The 24,779-nt window shown below is 41.1% G+C and overlaps 1 protein-coding gene across 1 annotated transcript; it reads left to right on the plus strand.

Moving 5' to 3' along the window:
• Positions 1–6,604: 6,604 nt before the first annotated feature.
• Positions 6,605–24,345, plus strand: LOC109889353 (repulsive guidance molecule A-like). The gene is made up of 4 exons (XM_020480725.2): positions 6,605–7,286; positions 12,039–12,154; positions 16,526–17,037; positions 19,454–24,345. The coding sequence occupies exons 1-4, from the start codon at positions 7,273–7,275 to the stop codon at positions 20,162–20,164; spliced, it is 1,353 nt and encodes a 450-aa protein (XP_020336314.1). The 5' UTR covers positions 6,605–7,272; the 3' UTR covers positions 20,165–24,345.
• The last annotated feature ends 434 nt before the right edge of the window (positions 24,346–24,779 follow it).

The following is a 24,779-nucleotide window of genomic DNA, read 5'->3' on the forward strand; positions in this document are numbered from 1 at the left end:
GCCAGTCTGACGGACAAATCTGGGTTTGGCGGATGCTAGGAGAACTCTACCTGCCTGAATGCATACTGCCCACTGTAAAGTTTGGTGGAAGAGGAATAATGGTCTGGGGCTGTTTTTCATCGTTCAGGCTAGACCCCTTATTTCCAGTGAAGGAAAATCTTAACATTACAGCATACAAAGACATTGTAGACGATTCTGTTTCATCATGATAATGCCTCTGTGCTCAAAGTGAGGTCCATACAGAAATGGTTAGTCGAGATCAGAGGCATGATTTATCGAGATGAGAGCCCTGAACTCAACCCCATCAAACACCTTTGGGATGAATTGGGATGGCAACTGCAAGCCAGGCCTCATCACCCAACATCAGTGCCCGAACTCACTAATGCTCTTGTGGCTGAATGCAAACAAGTCCCAGTAGCAATGTTCCAACATCTAGTGGAAAGCCTTTCCAGAAGAGTAAAGGGTGTTATAGCAGCAAAGGGGGGACGAACTCTATAGTAATACTCAGGATTTTGGAACGAGATGTTCGACCACCAGGTGTCCTCATACTTTTGGTCATACAGTGTACAATGCAAATCACTGTCGGTATTAATACCTAAATTGCAAACAGTCTCAAACATGGCTTCTCTATTGCCATTGGTCACCAGTATGTCACTCAGTATGTCACTTCTCTATTGTCATTGGTCACCATTGGTCACTCATGGTGCCTCCATCACCTCTCTGTCTCTGTCCTGCCATGTCATGATAAAGATGTCAGTTCAGATGTGAGCTTTGGGAAAAATTGACCAGTGGAACCAGTGCCCTAGGGCTGTTGGTATGTTTCTTTGCCCGTTCAACACAATTAATGACCACATCATTTCTTATCACCCATTGATAGAAAAACAGAAGAAGGCTCTTGATAACATTTGTACTGTATTGTAGCACTGCATTTTATGAAGGTTACATATGATCAAATGCAACTCTTTATTGATTCATATCTATTATTCTTCTAATTTGTGAGGAGAATTACACTTAAATAACTGCCGTACACTCACCTGTCAACTGTTGTCATGGATTAAGTTAATGCATTTTTTCATGAAGTCCACAGGAGTAGGGATTATCTCGTTAAACGCTGTGTGAAAGAGAGATAAATAAACATATTTATTTCAGTTGGCACAACAATCACAGGGGGGGGGGGTGCTTCTCTGACAGCCCTGACAAATCTGTCTGGTGTATGTCTGCAAAATGCACAGACACCTCAGCAGATATTCAGTTCACTGACAGCTGCCTGATTAACTTTTGGCACCTTGTTGCTATGCTAGGTAGTAGACAGGTGGGCTAGGCAGCCATTAGGCAGTCAAAATGCTAGCATCCCGTCGTATTCAAGTCAATGTAAACACTCATTTAAGAAATAATCTCTGTAATTTGTTAGAGAATCCTGAATAATTATCTCTGTAATCCCCTAAACACTTGTTCTGTCAATACATAGTTCAGTGGTCAATTTACCACTTAAAGTAACCCATTACAACATTATCCACATTTTGTAAGTGACAAATTGAAAAAACTTGTATGACTGATTGTTACTGTTCAATGTTTGCTATTAGGTGAAACTTAACATTTGAGGGTTCGGCACCTATTTGCATTCCTGTGCAAACAAATCAGAATCTGGAATATCCACCAAGCAAAAACAGAACGATGGCTGAGAATGTAAACAAACCTGTATCCAAACAGAGGCTGTCATCACAAGCTTAGATTTACGAGAGGTTCTAATGATAAGCAGATGAAATTCATACTGTTTTTGAAAAAAGGTTATTATTTATTGTCATACAATACTTCTTATTTAATTTGCGGCCAAATGCAAGTGAGGTACAAATAGCGTGCAAAATTGTTGTGATCTTAGCTATGTGCTGAAAAATCACTTTAAAATCAAACCCAGACATATGATGTCCTTGCAGTTGACCTTTGAACATTAGGGAGACAGTTACCCTTTCCTGTATAGCTCTCTGATGGCTCATTACTCCTTTTTCACTGATGATGGGAAAGTAAAAACATTGAGAGGAGGCATTAACCTAACAGTACCCATATTAATGACCCTGGTTTATTTATCTTCTGTTGACACCATTGTTTTTTCTTTTGTTGTCCCATGTATGACCCCAGTCTGGTGTGTAAGGTTGATTATCATGTATAGCCAAGGTGACATTTACACACAAAATGTGATTTAAAGATATCATTTATAGAGATAGAATGGTGTCAGATATAGGGTTTTTTACTTTTACCTTGCATTTAAATGCCTGACATACACATTACAAAGGTGTTTCGTATATTAGCCTGACCCTTCCAACATCTTATCTGCCACCTTAACCTTTAAAGCAAAATACATTTGATAAAGCTTTGAAAGTGCCATCAGAAATATTTATTTTTCAAAACAGTGTCAAAGTGACACTTTTAGAAATGTAAGGTATAGAGCAGGGTGACACTATTACAAGGTAATACTACTTGATAGAGCAGTGTCTACATCATTACATCTGGATTCCTCATATAATGAAACACTATGAATGCTGCGCTGTAATGTTTTCCGTAATTTTATATGGCACAATAGATAGCATGGGCTAGTTAATGCAATATAGGACATTTGGAAAATTCCCCTTGAGTTGAATAACCACATCTATACTTTATTGTCAGAGACACTTTCAGGCATAGTGAGCAAAAATAACATGGTTTGTCTATTATGGCTATTTTTGTATTTTTGGGTCATGCATAGATTAATTGAGTAAACATAAAATAAAGTCTAGTATGTAACCATTTGATTTCTTACTCCTTTTTACATTAACAAATTGGAAAATAAATGGTTACGCTAGTATCAGCGGCTCATGATCTCCTCTCATGATAATTAAAAGGAATATCCTGAGATGACAGTTGGATCCTTCCTTCCTTTTTCACCTCCAGTTTCTGTTTCAATGGCTGGGATTTTATGTGGATGTAGACCTGACAGACTTGGTATAATGGATTAAATGAAACATAATGAGATTCCTCATGTCAGTATTCAGTGGTGAAAGCAAATTAAAGGAAATCACATGGAGCCACAGAGAGGATTTATTGATCCTTTCTTTTACTCTGTGTAATAATATGGCTGATTGCATCTGACAATGACAGATGAAATACAATGAGCTTGACATCTTTATATCTTAATGCAAAAAATACAGTGGGCCTTCAATAGTGGTTCTATCTACTATGTCAGCACAGTAAATCATTCTACAAAACTGCAAAGTCTGTCATACTGATGTCAGCTGACTAGTTGTATTAATTGACCATAGGGCTTTTGCTGCAGCGAGGCAGGCACCCGCTCCACCAGCTGTGTTTGAGACGGGGCCAGCATCCGGCACTTCTAAAGCCATTATTTTCACACTTGGGTGGTAGCCTTTCATGTGTGTGCTGTTACATCAATGTTAAAATGCTGTTTCTCAATGGCTATCAATGATGGGCAGACCTACGCTGTGACCGCAAATGAATACATTGCTTCAGTTGAAGTCGGAAGATTACATACACCTCAGCCAAATACATTTCAACTCAGTTTTTCACAATTCCTGACATTCAATCCTAGTAACAATTCCCTGTCTTAGGTCAGTTGGGATCACCACTTTATTTTAAGAATGTGAAACTGTCACGCCCTGGCCATAGAGATGCTTTTATTCTCTATTTTGGTTAGGCCAGGGTGTGACTAGGGTGGGCATTATAGTTTCTTTATTTCTATGTTTTGTATTTCTTTGTGTTTGGCCGGGTGTGGTTCTCAATCAGAGGCAGCTGTCTATCGTTGTCTCTGATTGAGAACCATACTTAGGTAGCCCTTTTTTCCACCCGTCTTTGTAGGAAGTTGACTTTGTTTAGGGCACATAGCCTTTGAGCGTCACGGTTTGTTTTTGTAGTGTTTATTGTTTTGTTCGGTGTCATTTTGTTTAATAAAAGAAAATGTACGCTCACCATGCTGCACCTTGGTCCTCTCCTTTCAACAGCCGTGACAGAAACACTAGAATAATAGTAGAGAGAATTATATATTTCAGCTTTAATTTCGTTCATCACATTCCCAGTGGGTCAGAAGTTTACATACACTCAATTAGTATTTGGTAGCATTGCCTTTAAATTGTTTAACTTGGGTCAAATGTTTTGGGTAGCCATCCACAAGCTTCCCACAATAAGTTGGGTGAATTTTGGCCAATTCCTCCTGACAGAGCTGGTGTAACTGAGTCAGGTTTGTAGGCCTCCTTGCTCGCACACACTTTTTCTGTTCTGCCCACAAATATTCTAAAGGATTGAGGTCAGGGCTTTGTGATGGCCACTCCAATACCTTGACTTTGTTGTCCTTAAGCCATTTTGCCACAACTTTGGAAGTATACATGGGGTCATTGTCCATTTGGAAGACCCATTTGCGACCAAGCTTTAACTTCCTGACTGATGTCTTGAGATGTTGCTTCAATATACAGTTGAAGTCGGAAGTTTACACACACTTAGGTTAGAGTCGTTTTTCAACCACTCCACAAATTTCTTGTTAACAAACTATAGTTTTGGCAAGTCGGTTAGGATATCTACTTTTTGCATGACACAAGTAATTTTTCCAACAATTGTTTACAGACAGGTTATTTCACTTAGAATTCATTGTATCACAGTTCAAGTGAGTCAGAAGTTTCCATACACCAAGTTGACTGTGCCTTGAAGCAGCTTGGAAAATTCCAGAAAATGATGTCATGGCTTTAGCAGTTTCTGATAGGCTGATTGACATAATTTGAGTCAATTGGAGGTGTACCTGTGGATGTATTTCAAGGCCTACCTTCAAACGCCTCTTCACTTGACATCATGGGAAAATCAAAGAAATCAGCTAGGACCCCAGAAAAAAGATTGTAGACCTCCACAAGTCCGGTTCATCCTTGGGAGCAATTTCCAAACGCCTGAAGGTACCACATTCATCTGTACAAACAATAGTACGCAAGTATAAACACCATGGGACCATGCAGCCGTCATACCGCTCAGGAAGGAGACGCATTCTGCCTCCTAGAGATTAACATACTTTGGTGCGAAAAGTGCAAATCAATCCCACAACAGGAGCAAAGGACCTTGTGGAGATGCTGGAGGAAACAGGTACAAAAGTATCTATATCCACAGTAAAACGAGTCCTATATCGACATAACCTGAAAGGCCGCTCAGCAAGGAAAAAGCCACTGCCCAAAACCACCATAAAAAAGCCAGACTACTGTTTACAACTGCACATGGGGAAAAATAACATACTTTTTGGAGAAATGTCCTCTGGTCTGATGAAACAAAAATAGAACTGTTTGGCCATAATGACCATTGTTATGTTTGGAGGACAAAGGGGGTGGCTTGCAAGCTGAAGAACACCATCCCAACCGTGAAGCACGGGGGTGGCAGCATCATGTTGTGGGGGTGCTTTGCTGCAAGAGGGACTGGTGCACTTCACAAAATAGATGGCATCATGAGGGTGGAAAATTATGTGGATATATTGAAGCAACATCTCAAGACATCAAGTTAAAGCTTGGTTGCAAATAGGTCTTACAAATGGACAATGGCCCCAAGCATACTTCCAAAGTTGTTGCAAAATGGCTTAAGGACAACAGAGTAAAGTTATTGGAGTGGCCATCACAAAGCCCTGACCTCAATCCCATATAAAATTTGTGGGCAGAACAGAAAAAGTGTGTGCGAGCAAAGAGGCCTACAAATCTGACTCAGTTACGCCAGCTCTGTCAGGAGGAATGGGCCAAAATTCACCCAACTTAATGTGGGAAGCTTGTGGAAGGCTACCCGAAACATTTGACCCAAGTTAAACTATTTAAAGGCAATGTTATCAAATACTAATATGCCACCTATTTCTGGTGCCAATCCATGCTGGATGTTTTCCTGTCTCACTACAGCTGGAAAGAAGGCATAATACACCATTGGAGTTTAGCTAATGTCTATCCCCTGACTCAATGATATGGTTGACTCCAATCACTTGTTTGATGGATTTTCCTAATCACAAGGAGGTTGGGGCAGTGAGAGCCTTCTCCACAGAGGGATGGGGGTGGAGGCTGGCCTTGTAATGGTTCCCTAGAAGGAGGGAGTGGTCGGGTCACTCTTCTTGATTTTGATCCTAAAACACAGGTGCAGTGTAATTCACCTATTCCACCTCTGTCTTTGAATCTGATCCATTTTTTACCATCCCCGCCAAATCCTAAACTATTTTCTTATCTCTAATGCATACTCATGGTGGATGTGTATCCTAGCTCTATTCTTTCACTGTACTACTGTTTATCCATTGCTGTTTCTCTTTCAAACTCAATTAGGTAATTGGGTAAATAGTAGGCTATTTTGGCATAAATGTGAACTAGGCCTACTGTCTAATGAATTGTTAGATACTTCTGAATTTCGCTACACCCGCAATAACATCTGCTAAATATGTGTATGTGACCAATACAATTTTTATTTGATTTGTAGCCCACTATAACAGAGTCTGCATTACTATTATTACCATTTGATAACAGTGGTTATAGCTGCTATAGTTGTAATACAAAGTAGTGGGAGGAACGAAATGTGGAGGAGGAGCATGAATCTTAGTTATTGTGGTTTATTAACATTTGTTACAGCAGCTTGTGCGTAATGTTTGGATAATAATCATACTCACTCTAAACATTCTCCAATTGCCTGAAACGGCGCGAGGTGTCGGGGGACTGAAGTGGGGTCCCAGCGGCGTCATGCAGAGACGATCATTGTCTCTCTCACACTTTCTAACTAGCCATTTCACAACAGCGAGGCGAGGAAACTAGCCAGGCCAGAGATATCAGCAGTCCATGTGGCGCAGCAGCGGTGTCCCGAGGGCTCTTCCTCTCAACATCAACAAGAACCAAATAAACTGAGTGCAGGAATACAAGCGCAAAGATGAGAACAACTGTTGGAGTTAAATTATATTAATATTTTATGAGACATGTTCGTTATATCGGGTGACTGTTTAGTCAAAGTAATGAGGCTGACGAATTGCCTGAGAATCAGTTAATTGACCAGGTTCTCTATCTCAACTACCAGCGAATTATTGTGTGAAAAAAAATACTTTAATCACACTCGTTATCTGTTACACCATCGAAGGAAACCATGCATGGAAGGCGGCATTTCCCACCAAGTTAAACAGTGTTATACGCACTACATTTGGATTAGCGTGCTGTACAACACATAGCTACCGGTATTTCGGGTGGAATTTCGGAGTGGCTTCATTTGCGCTTTCCTCGCGTTCCGCAGCTAAACTTGGAGAGCTCCATGCAGTCGCGAAGGTTGGTATTGGCCGTTTCTCAATATAGTGACAATTGGGCTATTTTCAGAGAGAAATTGAAGTCTGAAATCTAAACTCGTAATGTCGATGGACATTGGTGATATTTCTGTCAATGGGTCATTTTTGTTTAAGGGTTCTTTCCTATTTTTGTCAGTGGACTATAGGAGACAATTTATATTGTAAAGAGTAATGATTATCCATGTGTTGATGACTCTTTTAATAAATTAGCCCCTGCTTTATGTGCTAGGCTATCGATATTTTCTTTATGTAAAATGTTTTTGGGCAAAATAGACCAATTGCATACACAGTACAGGCTACAAAATAGGATTCGCAATGCAAGTTGTTTAACTGTAATAACATGTTTTGAATGTTATTATAGGCATGGCAATGTGTTGACATATGGCATTGCTTTATCAATAATTGTATAGCCTCATAGGCCTATGTGCAATTGTGAGTTCACCATTGTTAAGAATATTGATATGTACTCAATATGATGATATTAGGTCTACAATATCATATGCTTCTCCTCTTTCACATTGCTCAAATCAAACACCTTACGCACGCATTATTCAGGAAAAAACTGCAATTGGAAGCATATAAGACAGCTTCCAATTAAGCGCCTATCATATTTGTGTTTTTAATATATAAAAAACAGAAAGAGATGGGCTTCATTATTCGCTGTGGTAGAAAGGAAACGGGAAAGTATCACGATTCAATGTCGATGACTGATTGACAGTTGTAGGCTACTGTAGACTAATAATTGCGCTAAAGCGCCACAAAGACCAATTCTATGTCAAATAAACTTATCCCGCACTCATAATGCCATGTGTCTCCATTCATAATGCCATGTGTGTTTTGCCATATCTAGAGTTAATAGATGTGTCATCTGTTGGAAAGTGTGAAGTAACTTCCCCGGTGTCATACAGTATAGGCTAAGACAGACCATATGTGTCTATGGGACAGATGCATTATTAGTGTACCTCCCCAAAATATAGCCGAATGACACCAACTGGAACATTGTAGTAGACTCAGTTTATGAATTTCAATCGAAATGTAGGCCTTGGTATTGTAAGCGTACAGATAGGCCTGACGTTTATATTCCAAGGTCAGTGATGGCAAAATGAGATCAAAACATCCATTTGTTCCATGGACTGATTAAGTTTGGGGTGAATGTGGTTTTATCGAGCATTACAGGAGGCATTACATGGGGGCCTTTAATATCTGCTATTAGGCCTACAGATGTAGGATCTTAATTTGATCACCCTGTTACAGGAGAACATTCCTGCAATGCAGAAATGGTAAAAATGTAGTGCATTTGAGGTTTAAAAAGGCTTCTGAAGTTTGTAATTTCCACTTTTAAATTTCATACTAGATTTTTAACGTAAGAAAAATGTAGCAACCCCTACCAAAATGTCCATTCATTATAATCCACATAATAATTCACATGTCCTGTTGCTGCAGGATTATTTTTCTGGTGTAGCAAACTGGCTCAAGTTAAGATCCTACATATGTACAGTGAGATGTCATTAAATGTTCTACAAGTCTAGGCTACATGTCAATTACCACACATTCATAAGCAATGCAAAACACCTCCCAGTCCTTACAGAACTTATGTTAAGAAATATAGCCTACTATCACTGTAATACCACTCAAGTGGCCCAACCAAACACTAAAACACATGTAGTTCCCACAAACTATGCTGTTTAATTTGGTTTGATAATTCAGTCATATTAATCTATAGCCATTGCCCATGTTCTACCTCTTTCCAGAAAAATAGTTAGTCTGGATGGTATTTGGTGGTTCTCCAGTAGGCTAATGTCCCCAGGGTTTTTCATCAACCCCAATAGACTAGTATAACCCATAGAGATAGATAGAAGACCCATCTTTGTATCTGTGCCAAGTTAACGCATGTGACAAAATGGGCAGTGCCACTGAGGCTATCTCCATTTTAAAGTAGTACATTTTCTTCTTCATTGTCTGATTTCTCCCAACTCATAGGAATCCCCACCCAGTTGACTCCTTTAAAATGGTGGACACACTCAATGGCAATGTCCATTTTAAAATGGGTTATATCCATGATGAGTAATCTATCTCGTTGGTATAACCTTATTAGCCTACACAGTATGTATGTAAGCTTACATAACCGCTCAGCTGAATATTATTCTAAATATCTTCTCATTGAAGTGCAATTGTGCAGCAATAAGTTAAATGTCTTATTACATCAGCCACCTTAATTGCCTGATATTTAAGGATAAAAAGAATGGATCAACATGGTGAGAAACATTTTATGCCATAAAATGGAAGGACAAGACTTAAAAGGACAAGACTTGCTTTAGTGACATCTCTACTTGGTTTCGTTGAGAGTGTACTAACCAGCATAACATATAATTTGACACAGCTTACAGAACAAGTTTTGCTTAAGTATTTAAAAAAAACTTATATCAGGATTTCTCACCCTCTTTTTGATTAGTAAGGCTATTATCTTTTTTTCTGTTTTTTATCTCCATAATTTTTCACCCATTTTCAATTCTACACAGATTGTCACAAATAGCATCTAATTATCACTTAACTGAATCATTCTGTGTAGATCTCATTTGTTTTTGTAGCCTACATGAAGGCTTTAAGATGCCTATGTCACTGTAATCATTTGACATATTTGACATTGTCAGGTGTCAGTCATCATGGTGTCATAGATAGAACTTTTGTACTACTATTCAGTGCTTGACTTGAGCAGGGGCTCATTTGAGCTGAGTAGCGGCACCTCAAATGTTCTACTGCTGCACCTTTTATAGCAGGGTTCCCCAACTGAACAGTACTGAACAAAGATATAAATGCAACATGCAAAGTGTTGGTCCCATGTTTCATGAGCTGAAATAAATGATCCCAGACATTTTCCATATGCACCAAAAGATTATTTCTCTAAAATGTTGTGCACAAAATGGTTAACATCCTTGTTAGTGAGCATTTCTCCTTTGCCAAGATAATCCATCCACCTGACCGGTGTGGCATATCAAGAAGCTGATTAAACTGTATGGTCATTGCACAGGGGCACCTTGTGCTGGGGACAATAAAAGGCTACTCTAAAATGGGCAGTTTTGTCACTCAACACAATGCCACAGATGTCTCAAGTTTTGAGGGAGTGTGCAATTGGCATGCTTACTGCAGGAATGTTGCCAGAGAATTTAATGTTCATTTCTCGACCATAAGTCGCCTTCAATGCCGTTTTAGAGAATTTGGCAGTATGTCCAACCGGCCTCACAACCGCAGACCACGTGTAACAATGCCACCCCAGGACCTCCACATCAGACTTATTCACCTGCGGGATCGTCTGAGGGGGGAGGGTCTGCTGAGGAGTTTTTCTGTCTGTGATAAAGCCTTTTTTTGTGGGGAAAAAGTCATTCTGTTTGGCTGGGCCTGACTCCCAAGTAGGTAGGCTATGCCCTCCCATGGCTGCGCCCCTGCCCAGTCGTGAAATCCATAGATTAGGTCCTAATGAATGTATTTATATTGACTGATTTCCTTATATGAACCGTAACTGTTGCATGTTGCATTTATATTTTTGTTCAGTGTAGTTAAAAAGGATGGTTAGTACGTTTCATATAAACTATAGGTCAAAGCACACGATAAGTGCGATTCACCACGTTACAGGCTTACCTGCTCCAACATATATTTACACGACATATACTTTTATTTAGGTTAGCATGTGCTGTTAGCAGCAAAGCAAAACACTGTTCCCAATAAACTATTGACAAGAGACCCAAACGTGACTACAACGAACAAATCTACACATTGAGGTGTAATTTGACACTTAGGAGGGGCCGAAAGCTGGAACAACCGCACCTCATTGGCCCAGTCAGTAGTAGGCAATTGCTTAAACTGCACCTTCTTGGCACTGAGGAAGCTCGATTAAACTGACTCGCGGTGCACCAGTCTATGGCCCGTGACGTGACAGGGCAAAAACGGTGAGGGAGGAGAGCCTGCTCAAATCGAACAGTAATCTGCGCTGCTCCATTATGCTGTCAACAAGGGAGCATTGGTCATCGTTCAGAAACATATCTCTTTTCCTTAAAATACATGTTCAAATTTTCTAACTACTTTTCATTGGGAAGGCAGATTTTTTTTATAAATCAAAAGCAATCACCTTTGCATGTGAAAACATAAAATCATACTCATTACTCCACGTGCATAACCTAGGTGACTATTTCACATTTGTTTTGAGCCAGCGTAGGCCAGTTGTTTGGCACTGGCTCAGGCAGGTTTTGTTAAGGATACAGCTTTTGTCAAAATGTTGTTTTCGCACCAGGTTTAGAAGAATTTACACAGCAGGTTAGGATTATTTGGTTAAGGTTAGCAAAGGGGTTAGGGTTAGCTATAATGCACCCCACATTTTTGGGGGGATAAAAGCTGTATCCCATCTAGACATGACGGCTCACGCCCAGGAAGCAACTAAACGAACGCAATCACTTTTCAACCGGTGCAAAACCGGGCCAGATAAAATCGAATCTCCTCACTCCGTAAATGGAAGATCGATTGCCAGCTTTCACTGTTTGCTGAGGAATTCGAGTGCAGTCAATAGGCTTCTAGAAAGAAGGCGAAGTTACTTCGAGAGTTCGAACCAAGTTCTTGTTCGAGGACATGACTGCATTCCTTAACTCCAGACCTCATGTAGCCTTCTGATTTGGGTTATTCAACCAGATAGACGATACGAATTTCTTCTAATTCATTTTTCCACCTTCTCATTTGATTCCACCAGGGAGAGAGAAGTGCGACCCCGTGCTGGATGGATGGTTATGGGGAAAGGAGCAGGAGGACCTTCGGCGCTTGAAGTCGGCAAGATCCTTGTTGTGTTTCTTTGCCTGTTTCCTTCTGGTAAGATAATATTAGAGATACTAATTGAATCATGCCTCTGTAAACAGTGTTAATATGATTAATGTAGTTATTACAATCCTTGTTTAGTTATACTCTCTTGAGGTCTTGCAAGGTTAGCCCAGTACCACGATGATGGCAAAATCCACACAATGAAAAGGACAAAACACATTGTTACATTGAGGCAATATTCACGGATGCAATGTTAAATTGAAACAAGCTTCACAGAATGGATACATAAATGCATTGTTACATTTAGCAAAAGCGTTTTCCGTCGTGCCAAAGCAGTACATTTTCTACAAATGTAGCATCCGTTTGCAAGTTTTGCAGCTCAAATAGTATTAAAAAGACAATATTTGAGTGTATCAACAAAAATTTAAGAATTTAATAAATTGCATGTCAACACTGGCAAAATGCATAAAATATCAGATACCCGTGGAATCGACTGTCGGTGCAAACAGCCACTTATTTTGCCTTTCTTGTGCTCCATGTTGTGAGTTTGAGGCCTAGGCTATAGTCGTAATAATTTTCTGTTAGTTATAGAAATAACGTCTTATTTTAATTTAACCGTTTTACGCAGCTCTAGGCTACTCAAGTGCTACACCCCCGTGCGGTTGTTTGTTTGGGGGGATGGGGGTAGGGTTTACGGATTCTATCCCCCTTTACTAAAGTAGCCTACTTTCTTGATTTGACTTTTTATTTTGGCCTCGGTCAAAACAAGTAAAGTTACCCTGAACTGCACATCGAATTTCCCCCTGAGCAATTCATAACCATGCTTAGGTTATTCATTGTTTGACCTGCATGGTTCTAGTAAAAGTAAACATGAAATAAAACTTGATCAAGCACAGCTAATAATGGTCTTACTTTCCTGTTTATGAGATACAAAAATACCATATCTCCATGCCCCATAGAACTCAATTTGCCAACCTTCATTATTATTATTTTTTAACCTTTTTATTTAACTAGGCACGTTGGTTAAGAACACAATCTTATTTACAATGATGGCCCACCATTTTTATATGTTTCTTTCAAATCACTTACTGACAAATGCAAGTGTTCCTTTTTGAAGTTTATTAGTTGCTGAGGCGGGAGTGGTGTGTCATTTGGTGGTGGTGGGGAAATCGTCGTCGTTGTTGTGGTGTGGTAGAACCATCAGCATTCAACTGAAAGTGTTGGCTGCTCAGTTCTGAGGAAAAGTTTGGTGGAGGAAATGAAGGCCTAAACTGAAGTTTGTTTATTAGGCGACAGCTAGGAGATCCAATTGTATTGGTATTTGCTTTTAATTACATCTATTATGTCCTATATACCCACCCCTTTTTTCATGCCTCCCAAAGCAACTTAAATTTCAGCTCATGTAATTTAAGTACCAGGGAATGCCTGTTGAAAATTGCGTTACTCTTTGATTACGGCCTTCTGCAATGGACAGGTGGATATCTTATATCCAGTTTGAACTGTGGAATGGTGAGACCTCTCTTCTGGTCCTGGAGCCCCCCCCCCCCCCCCATTGCCTCAACCCATTGCTGATGAAACTCAATCTAATCCCTTTACACAGGGCTAATTTATGACTCTGCTGGTCTCTTCTCAATGGCAAATTACATTGTCTTCATTCAGAGCTGTAAGACTACCCCCTCCCACATTGGCTCACACAAACTCATACCCCCTCTGGTTCACTTCAACGAGCTGGATTCTCAAATGGGAAGGTCTTTCCTCACCCCTGGTGGGGGTTTTATAAAGGCTGATTTCTGGCTTTTAGCCATGCAACAGGAGGATATAGTATAAATGAAAACACTGGGTAGGATACCAATTGGTGAATTTATGCAGTTAACACTTCTGAGTAGCTTGTTTTGACTAATTCAAATCAAATTGCATTTGTCACATGCGCCGAATACAAGAGGTGTAGACCTTACAGCTTACTTACAAGCCTTTAACCAACATTGCAGTTTTAAGAAAAATAAGTGTTAAAAGTATTTACTAAAATAAACAGAACTAATAAAAAAATAGTAATTCAAGAGCAACAATAAAATAACAGTAGCGGGTTATATACAGGAGGTACCGGTATAGAGTCAATGATGCAACCTGTCAGGATGCTCTCGATGGTACAGCTGTAGAACCGTTTGAGGATCTGAGGACCCATTCCAAATCCTTTCAGTCTTCTGAGGGGGTATAGGCGTTGTTCCCTCTTACTGACTGTCTTGGTGTGTTTTGGCCATGATAGTTCGTTGGTGATTTGGATATCAAGGATCTTAAAGCTCTCAACCTGCTCCACTACAGCCCTGTCGAGGAGATTGGGGGTGTGCTCGCCCCTCCTTTTCCTGTAGTCCACGATCATCTCCTTTGTCTTGATCACATTGAAGGAGAGGTGTTATCCTAGCACCACACTGCCAGGTCTCTGACCTCCTCCCTATAGGTTTCATTGTTGATGGTGATCAGGCCGACCTCTGTGTCGTCAGCAAACTTAATGATAGTGTTGGAGTCGTGGGTGAACAGGGAGTACAGAAGGGGACTGAGCACACACCCCTGAGGGTCCCCCATGTTGAGGATCAGGGTGGCAGATGTGTTGTTACCTTTCTTTACCACCTTGGGGTGTCCTGTCAGGAAGTCTAGGATCCAGTTGCAGAGGGAGGTTTTTAGTCCCAGGGTCCTTAGCTTAGTGATGAGCTTTGAGGGCACTATGGCGTTGAATGCTGAGCTGTAGTCAATGAACAGCATTTTCATGTAGGTGTTTTATTTGTCCAGGTGGCAAAGGGCAGTGTGGAGTGCAATTAAGATTGCATCATCTGTGGATCTGTTGGGGCGGTATGGAAATTGGAGTGGGTCTATAGTTTCTGGGATAATGGTGCACCTCATGGCTACAGACGTGAGTGCTATGGGTCGGTAGTCATTTAGGCAGGTTACCATAGTCCCTGTGCCCAAGAACACCATGGTGTTCTGCTTGAAATGTTTGTATTACAGACTCGGTCAGGGACAGGTTGAGAATGTCAGTAAAGATATTTGCCAGTTGGTCAGCGCATGCTGAGTACATGTCCTGGTAATCCATCTGGCCTTGTGAATGTTGACCTATTTTAAAGATCTTACTCACATTAGCTACGGAGAGCGTGATCACACAGACATCTGGAACAGCTGGTGCTCTCATGCATGCTTCAGTGTTGCTTGCCTCGAAGTGAGCATAGAAGTGATTTAGCTCATCTGGTAGGCTCGTGTCACTGGGCAGCTCTCGGCTGTGCTTCCCTTTGTAGTCCGTAATAGTTTTTTACGCCCTGCTACATCCGACGAGCGTTGGCGCTAGTGTAGTACGATTCACGGACAACTCCGCCAGCTGTATGTTATCCATGTCGTCGTTCAGCCACAACTCGGATAAACATAAGATATTGCAGTTTTTAATCTCCCGTTGGCAGGTTCGTCTTGATCGGAACGCATCTATCTTTTCATCCAATGATTGCACGTTGGCTAATAGGACTGATGGCAGCGGCGGATTAGCCGCTTGCCGTTGGATCCTTACATGGCACCCTGACCTATGCCCCCGATATTTCTGTCTCTTCATGCAAATGACGGGGATTTGTGCCTTGTCTGGTGTCTGAAGTAAATCCTTCGCGTCCGTCCAGTACGAGGTGAGTAATCGCTGTCCTGATATCCAGAAGCTCTTTTCGGTCATAAGAGACAGTGTCAGAAACAAAATAAGTTACAAATAGCGCGACAAAGGACATCACAATAGCACAATTGGTTAGGCGCTTGTAAAACGGCAGTGATCTCCTCCGGTGCCATTACAAGAGTGGCCTGAGGTGTATGTTGGTGTTTTTAATAATTTATCCCCCAATGTCCCTGTTGAAATAAAGTTAGTATATTTTTTTTACAAGTTAAATTAATACACCATGTCTTCTACAAAAATATATATTTTTGGTGATGCATTAACTTTTGCAAGTCTACTGTATCTCTTGGAAACTGTGAATCTCACTTTGTGTACTGTATGTTCTTTAAGAATGCGATGGTGTTCATTGAGTGTTATGAAATCTCAGAGCAGAATTGATTTGAACTTGGCAAATTGCAGCCACTTGGAATCCACATGTGGTGGAATTTTGGGTTTCTTTACACATGAGGTCAGAGTTATTTAATGGAAATAAATGCTCAATTTGTCTTGACATTGAAAAAACATGGAAAAACTAAAAGGATGCTGCAGGGCTTTTTGGAATTACAGAAGTCTAAATAGAAGGCATTGCCCTTACATAGGTTATTGTTATAGGTTTCAAAACACACAGATAAGACTATAACACTTGCTTTGTAAAAAAACATCTCAGTACATAAAAAAACTCCATTGTAAGTATTGTTTTTTCCATTGTTTGTTTGAACTATGGTCCTAATGTTTTCTTCTCTCTACAGTGAGTCTGCAGTGTAAGATCCTCAAGTGTAACTCAGAGTTTTGGGCCTCCACCTCAAGCTCCGGCCCAGAGGAGGAGTTCTGTACTGCGCTGCGGGCGTACAACAACTGTGTACGCCGCACCGCACGCACCTGCAGGGGCGACTTAGCCTACCACTCAGCCCAACATGGCATAGAGGATCTCATGAGCCAGAACAACTGCTCCAAGGAGGGTCCTACAACTCAGCCTCGAGCCCGGACCCCCGCTCCACCACCACAGCTACAGCCTGACAGCCAGGAGCGCTCCGATGGGCCAGAGCAGTGTCATTACGAACGCAGCCTTCATCGCCAATCCTCGCCACCCAACTACACCCACTGTGGCTTCTTTGGAGACCCGCACCTCCGTACTTTCAGCGATGACTTCCAGACCTGCAAGGTTGAGGGAGCCTGGCCCCTTGTCCATAACAAATACCTGTCTGTTCAGGTGACCAACACACCTGTCGTGCCTGGCTCCTCTGCTACGGCCACCAGCAAGGTGAGAGGAGCCTCTACAACTCTCTATCATATTCACATGTTGAATCCATGACATATTGACTATATTGTGGGCACAGCACAGTTATCAACGTCAGGCATCCCCAGACAGTCTAACTACTGATCAAGTATTCTGTGATAAATTCTTTGCCAAGGACTGAAACCTTGCAAAACTACTCACTTGAAGTAAAATGTCACCACTTCTCTTATCATAGAAATACCAACAGACCTTGCAAAAAAATTCTGAAAACACCTGTCTTCTCACCGCTGCGGAGGAGTGTACAAGTGTTCTAAGTAAAGAACTCAGAAATAGCAAAAAATATAGCTTGATAGCTAGCTATGTCCACTATTACATAATTGAGCTTCCAATATGGGCCCATAAAGGAAAGCTGTGTTAAAATGCCAGGTAGAGGTTTTTAGGAAAGGGAACATTTTGTTGTCTGTCTTGACCAAGGCTGGTACTCCTCTATTCTGCCATTTTCTTACTAAAGAAAGCCCTTTCAGGGAATGGGAAAATATGTTGGCCGGCTTGTATGAATCAGTAAACAGACAAATTGTACTGCAGTGATTAGTTTGTAGGAGCTCTCAAATCAAGAAATAATATCGTAAGTAAGACCTTCGTATGTAAGGTTCTGGGCCTCTTTAATGTGGGTAGAGAAGTAGGAACAGCCTTGTGGACTCTGGTTAATGTTTGGATCAGTTCCATCGCAGACCAAGAGGCAATACACAGACCAATTGTTGAGATCTTGATAAGGTTTACAAATGATATGCCAGTATTATAACAGCAGTATAAACATCAAACGTTACCAGGTGGCTCCAGCCCTCTCGCTTTTTGTTTTGTTAACAGCCAAGACTGTTAGGCCCACTGTATGTGTAGCAGTCCATACCCTAGCATTGTGTGTATGTGAATTAGAAACTGTTGTTTTAACTAAGTGCTCAAGCCATGCAGGAAACTGCAGACATTTTCTCCACATTAGTTGGCCCTCATACCTCATCAATTATCATTGTTTTGCTTCTATGGTACATTGGACAGCCTGGAGGGTTTACCCTGAAATGGCTTTCACTAACTTAAGGGGAAAACCAAGAACCCTGAGCATTTGTAGTCTGTGAATTCACTTAATATTCGGTCCACATTTGGTGAAATTTTGGCAATAGTGATTGTGTGACCAAAAGGCCTCCGTGCGCTGTATCCTGACTTGAGGGTTTACACTGAAACTTTGTCCTCAATCACATAAAGAGAAAGACCAATTTTCCATCATCAGACCTAATGATGCACTTTCAGCATTCAGGCTTTTTTCTGTGCACTTAAGGTAATTATATTTGTACACAGCTGTACTTGGAAACAAATTAGACAGCTTTTTAAGTTATTCCGTCTGGACAAAGGGAAAACAATGCTACAGCCTATACAAACAAGACTTCCCTGGTTATAGATAGACCATGGCATTGCTGGAGCTCTGCTTAACATTGGCTCCTGCTGCAGTGTATGGGAACTGTCGTTTGTATACTCTACCAGTGTGACATGCTAGCGGTTCCCTTAGATGTCCAGTCATTGAGCCAATGTCTATCCACTTAAATGCTCTTCTCAGTAGAAATATATAAAAAATGACTTATTTTTTTGCGTTGGTGACAATTTAGCAGCGATGGGCCACCGCTGCCAAATTAATATAGGGGAAACACTGACTACCTTCATTAAGGTTACAAATTGTTTCTTTATGCACAGGGTTTTTGCATGTTCTTAGATAAAGTTGTCCTTTGAAAACGGGAGATTGAGGGGTGGGCTGGGTGGCAGATGGGTAAGGCATTTTCGTGCTCCCCTCCCCCCTCCACTCTGAGATCAGAGCCTCTCGGCTGTACCGGGCTCACTTCTGTGACAACAGCTCACTGGTGTCCTAATGAAAGCATGCAAGCGGAGAAGTGACCAGCCTGAGTTAATTAGCCGCAGAGCATGCTCTCCCCTACTGGCCCAGTGCCACTCCCCAGAGCATAGTTCTGGGGTTCACAGGCATGTTTTTCACCACTATGAATGGCTCGTCTTTGTGTCTGCACACTAAGGCCTGATTTAACATGGCCTATACCCATGTTTTCTGAGGCCGTTTACTTTGGCCTCCCCTATGTTGAGGCAGAGCTGAAATGTGAAGGTCTGCATTACACAAACTACTGGTGGTGTTAATGCCAAAGCACAAAGATACCCCTCAGTCATTTGTGTAGCCCTACCACTAACTCTTGTCCACATAAACATGACAATAGAGAGCCTCCATACAGTTATTAAATTCAACTGGTGTTCAATGATTTCATTAATTTGATGTCTATGTACCTTTTCTATTTTCAGCCTCAAAAGGCTCCACCATTACCTGAAACGTATTGAATGAGCTAACTATTGTTGTGCTGACTGCTGTTTCTAATCCCCTCTCTTGCTACAGTTGACAATCATCTTCAAGAACTTCCAGGAGTGTGTGGACCAGAAGATGTATCATGCAGAGACAGACGAGCTGCCTGCAGCGTTCGCCGATGGCTCCAAGAACGGCGGAGACCGCCACGGGGCCAACACGCTACGCATCGTGGAGAAGGTGCCTGGGCAGCAGGTGGAGATCCACGCTCGCTACATCGGTACAACCATTGTGGTCCGGCAGGTGGGGCGATACCTGACCTTTGCTGTGCGGATGCCAGAGGAAGTAGTGAACTCTGTAGAAGACCGAGACAACCAGGACCTGTACCTCTGCCTGCACGGCTGCCCTGCCAACCAACGCATCGACTTCAGGACATTCAGGGCCCGTGCAGTGGAGGGCCACGGCCTGAGCAGGACTGGCAGCCCTCCCCATGGGTTTACCTACAAGGCTGCCATGGCTAAGTGTAAAGAGCGCCTCCCAGTGGAGGACCTGTACTTCCAGTCCTGTGTGTTCGACCTGCTTTCCTCTGGGGACGTCAACTTCACCATGGCTGCCTACTATGCCTTTGAGGATGTGAAAATGCTCCACTCCAACAAGGACAAATACCACATTTATGAAAAGGATGCATTTGGGAGTAATGCGGCGCCAAGGGGATCAGATGTGTTCTCGCTAGTCCTCCTCAACTTTCTGGCTGTGTTGTTGTTCATCTATAGTCCCCTGCCAACATCATCCTCATTATGCTAGCTGTCAGTGGGTGTGAAACAGTGCTCTCACCGTGTCATACTTCACCACCACTGCTCTGTCCTCAGTGGCTGGTGGCCAGTGGAGTCCGCAAGCCCTTCCATGCCTCTGAGGGGACAGAGCAGCCCATGTGCAATCAAACTCATCCCAGCCATGGTTTCATCATTGTTTTGTTGTTGTCATCATCTGTTGACTTCCATCTGGTGGTGAGGTGAGCTCTCTGTGCTCCCACCTATCATTACATTCATTCTGCTGGTTTAAGGACTGGTCCTTTGATGAAGGAGAGCGGTGGTGAGTGAGGAGAGCCCAGGAGCCCCAGTACTTTGGATATCAAGCTGGGATTAAATCCCACATTCCCACTGGGACTGCATGCGCCTATGGGAAGCGAGATGAGATTATCTCTTGCAGAAAGAACCTCACTGGTTCCAAGCCAGTGGAGCTCCCTGTGGCTCATGGGTATGGGCTAGACGACATGACAGGGGCTTTTGTTAACCTCTGGCCAGAAGTAGCTCCCTGTTTGATCTTCCAGCTTTGGAAAAGCTGTAGCTTTTTGGAGGAAGCTCTCAGCCAAAAGGATGTCAGAGCAGCGAGTCTAGTTGTCTGCTGTGGAGATTAATAGGTCATAACGCCAGGTCTTTTGTAACATTGTGTGATTGTTTGTCTGTGTGTGTGTGCGCACCTCTGGTTAATTGTGTGCTCCAGAAACGGTTGTGTGTGAGAGTGAGTGTTACTCAAAAGTGCAAGAAATCTTTCCTTGGGAGAAATATTTCTTAATGTTGTTATATTGCACCCCAGGTTCCAATATAGAACCGTCATGGTGGTCTAGAGTCAGTTGAAACTGCCTCTGCCTGCCAAGTGGTTACTTCTAAGTGAACTGGCAGACAGTAAAAAAATATTTTCCCAACTTTTTACCTGTCAATCAGTGTCAAATAGACTTAGTTCAAATATTGCCGTTTTAAAGTGTTAAGTATGATAAATGTATTTTTTTGTATCAGGTCTAATTAGGAATGGAGATGTTCATAAGGAAAAAGCCCTGAACAAAATCTACCAAGGGCACACAATGCAGAAACGCAGATCACGTTTACACAGTATCTCTCTTCATTCAACCAACCAACTTTCATGTACAATGTATCATGGCCAAGAAATTGTTTTCTACAGATCATTTGTTTCTTGTCTAGGCAGTCAACAGTTCCCTGCAGATGTAGGTATATTGGCAATGTGATGGGTTTGAGAAAGGTATAGTCACAGGTTAAAATAAAATGTTTTCCCACCCGTGGTGTGCTTCCACCAAATGGACTTGTTGCGGATACAAATCAGTGTGATGACGTAGTGCACACAAAATGTACTTTAACTTCAATTTGTTTCCATTGTATTTTCAATTCTACCGATTTAGTTTTGTCACATTGTAGAAAATGTACCTACTCTGGTCTTGACACATGCGCTCTAGCCAACAGCTGGCAGATACAGTGTGGGTAGGCTTGTCTACATTGACATTATTATGGATAAGAGCAAGAATATTTGTCAAATGGCAGTCAAGCATCAATCATCATGTCACCAGATCCTCAACATTTATTGGAAAGGAGCATCAAGCTCATCACCGTGCACTTTCATCACCCTGTGAAGTTCATTTATTTCATCTGTCGTCTAATAAGCGGCATTGTTTCCCTAGTCGGAGGACACACCATATCACGTGACTCCAAGTTTCCACTGCCATTTCTCGCATAATTAATTTTACCAACACAAAAAGATCCCACCATGTTGAATGAACAAATTATTTATCGGCATTTATAAAGTTGTACCAAAACTTCCTGTTTCTAACACCACTGTCGTGATTTGTTTTATACGGTATGATTTTACCCACATAAAAACTGTGGATGGAAACGTGGTTTACTGACCACTGTAGAGAGCAGGTCCTGTACGTAAAAGAGGGTGTTGACATGGCTCCGCTATAGGGAACGTACAACTTGCATCTGTCTGTAGACCTGTTAATTTATGGCTTTAATCTTTGCCAAAGAACAAGCCCAGGTGCCAACAATTTTCCCAACAGCTGAATTTTCACTTCTCTCTTTCTCTGGGAACTTTTGCGATAAAGTTTCCATTTGGATTGTGTAGAACGCTGGTGCTACTACTTGAACTTAGTGGATTGACTTATTCAGCGCAGCATGGTAAATAAGCTGTCAGTTTCTGGTTTTGAATTGGATCTTCTGTCATATGTGAAATGCATGCAGCTACAGCAGTGGAGGCTGGTGGGATGAGTTTCATAAGAGGACTGGCTCATTTTAACAGCTGGAATGGAATCAATGGAAATGAGTCAAACGCATGGTTTCTATATGTTAATTGTTTAATGCCGTTCCATTTATTCCATTCAGTGGTGTAAATTACTTAAGTAAAACACTTTAAAGTACTACTTAAGTCGTTTTTGTGGTATCTGCATTTTACTATTTGTATTTTTGACAACTTTTACTTCACTACATTCTTGAAGAAAATTATGTACTTTTTACTCCATACATTTTTACTGACACCCAAAAGTACTCGTTACATTTTGAATGCTTAGCAGGTCAGAAAATGGTCAAATTCACACACCTGGTCATCCCTATTGCCTCTGATCTGGCGGGCTCACTAAACACATGCTTTGTTTGTAGATGTCAAGTGTTAGTGTGACCCTGGCTAGCCGTCTGGTTTGCTTAATATAAGGAATTTTAAATGATTCATACTTTTACTTTTGATACTGAAGTATATTTTAGCAACTACATTTACTTTTGATACTTAAGTATATTAAACACATACTTTTAGACTTTGCCTCTCAAGTAGTATTTTACTGGGGGACTTTTACTTGAGTCATTTTCTATTAAGGTATTTTTAAAAAACTTTTCAAGTATGATATTGGAGTACTTTTTCCACCACTGATTCCATTCCAGCCATTACAATGAGCCCATGCGCCTCCCACCAGCCTCCACTGATCTACAGTACCATTTTGATGTGTTGTAGTTTCTCCATTGCATTGTCTGTGTAATCATTTCATTCACTAGTAAGCCTAAGGGCTCGTTTAAATTCGTACAGCGGAAGTTCAGTGCGATAGCGAAATTGAAAGGTAATTTCTGATTGAGCCGACACATGCAGCATTTATTGTGAATGCAGTCTCCACGAGCCAGGAGCTTTGCCTTAAAATGTCAATCATGCTATAGCGCTGAACTTTCACGATACAGATTTAATCAAGTTCTAAATCTTGAGGCTGGAGGTACTAATACTTCAAAGGCATGTTATATGAAGAAGACATTGAACCTTTCATTCTGGTTGGATCTTGATTTGCATTATTTGTTGTATACCCAAGTAAGGATAAAACCTTGTCAGACGATTTGCTTCGGGGGGTTTTCCGATTTCATCTTGGTTGAATATTTTTGGGTTTTACCTTCCTAGTCCCTTAGCACTCATCTATTAAACAACTTAAAAGGTAATATATCCTTACACTGAAGTATTTGGCCTAACTACTGCTATGGGAGCATGTGCAGTTTGTTCTTAGTCTGGCCTTAAAAGATGATCAAAGAAACAAAAATGAATGTAACACTGAATCTTGTGATTATAGATGTAATTTGTGAGTTTGATATATGGTTCTACATGTGTAATGTGTGATTGTATACATGTTTGTTGTTGAATTGTTAAAATATTGTATTATCTGTTGTGTTGAATTTATCACTACAGTTTTGTATATGAGAAAAGGTTTGGTGAATGTGACCTTTTTTATTTAAGGATTTAGTGAAAATGTGAACATTACAAAGCTGTTGGGTTGTCAGGGCCTATTTTTCAGCTATGCATTAATGGCAGGAATCCTATACTGGTTACTGTAGTTTCAGAGCATTCCTTTACCTGCTCGTGAGCAGACAAGTTAACCTTGATTCCATCCACCTAGATGTCTACTAAGGGAATACAAGAGTTTTTTGGTGTTCATGTCTTTCATTTTAAAGCACTTTATGTTTTTTCACTTGGCTCTTACTTGGTTTGAACTTGATTGTGAATAGAGGTTGTCAGACTTGTAACGGTAGAAAAATATGGAATAAAAAAAAAAACATGTCCGATTGGGAGAAGCCAGAAAGATCAAACTGTGTATGTAGGACAAAAGCGGTGCCACAAACTGTTTATACTGTAAATTATTTATTAAATAAAAGATAAACAGCACCCAAAGTGAACCTCATGTTTCATAGTGATAATGAAATACTTAAGAGATGAAAAGCATTGTTAAAATTCTTGATTCCCAGTGGTGTTGCATTCAGCGCCTTGATTTGCTTAGTTACACTGCCCCCTGGTGTAAGCGTTTAATGGTATGAATACATTTGAACTGCTCCGGGGGAGTCCTGACATATCATACAAAACAAGCATCTCGATAGTAATCCAGGTAATAGCCATGGATGTTCATATTAGCATATACAGTGCATGCCGGAAGTATTCAGACCCCTTCACTTTATCCACTTTGTTAAGCCTTATTCTAAAATTGATGAAATAAAACATCCTCAATCTACATAAAATACCCTATAATGACAAAGCGTACAGGTTTAGACATTTGCAAATGTATTCAAAATAAAATAAAAACATTAAGTATTCAGACCTTTGCTATGAGACTCGA

This window comes from Oncorhynchus kisutch, linkage group LG4 (assembly GCF_002021735.2).
Source record: "Oncorhynchus kisutch isolate 150728-3 linkage group LG4, Okis_V2, whole genome shotgun sequence".
NCBI lineage: Eukaryota > Metazoa > Chordata > Actinopteri > Salmoniformes > Salmonidae > Oncorhynchus > Oncorhynchus kisutch.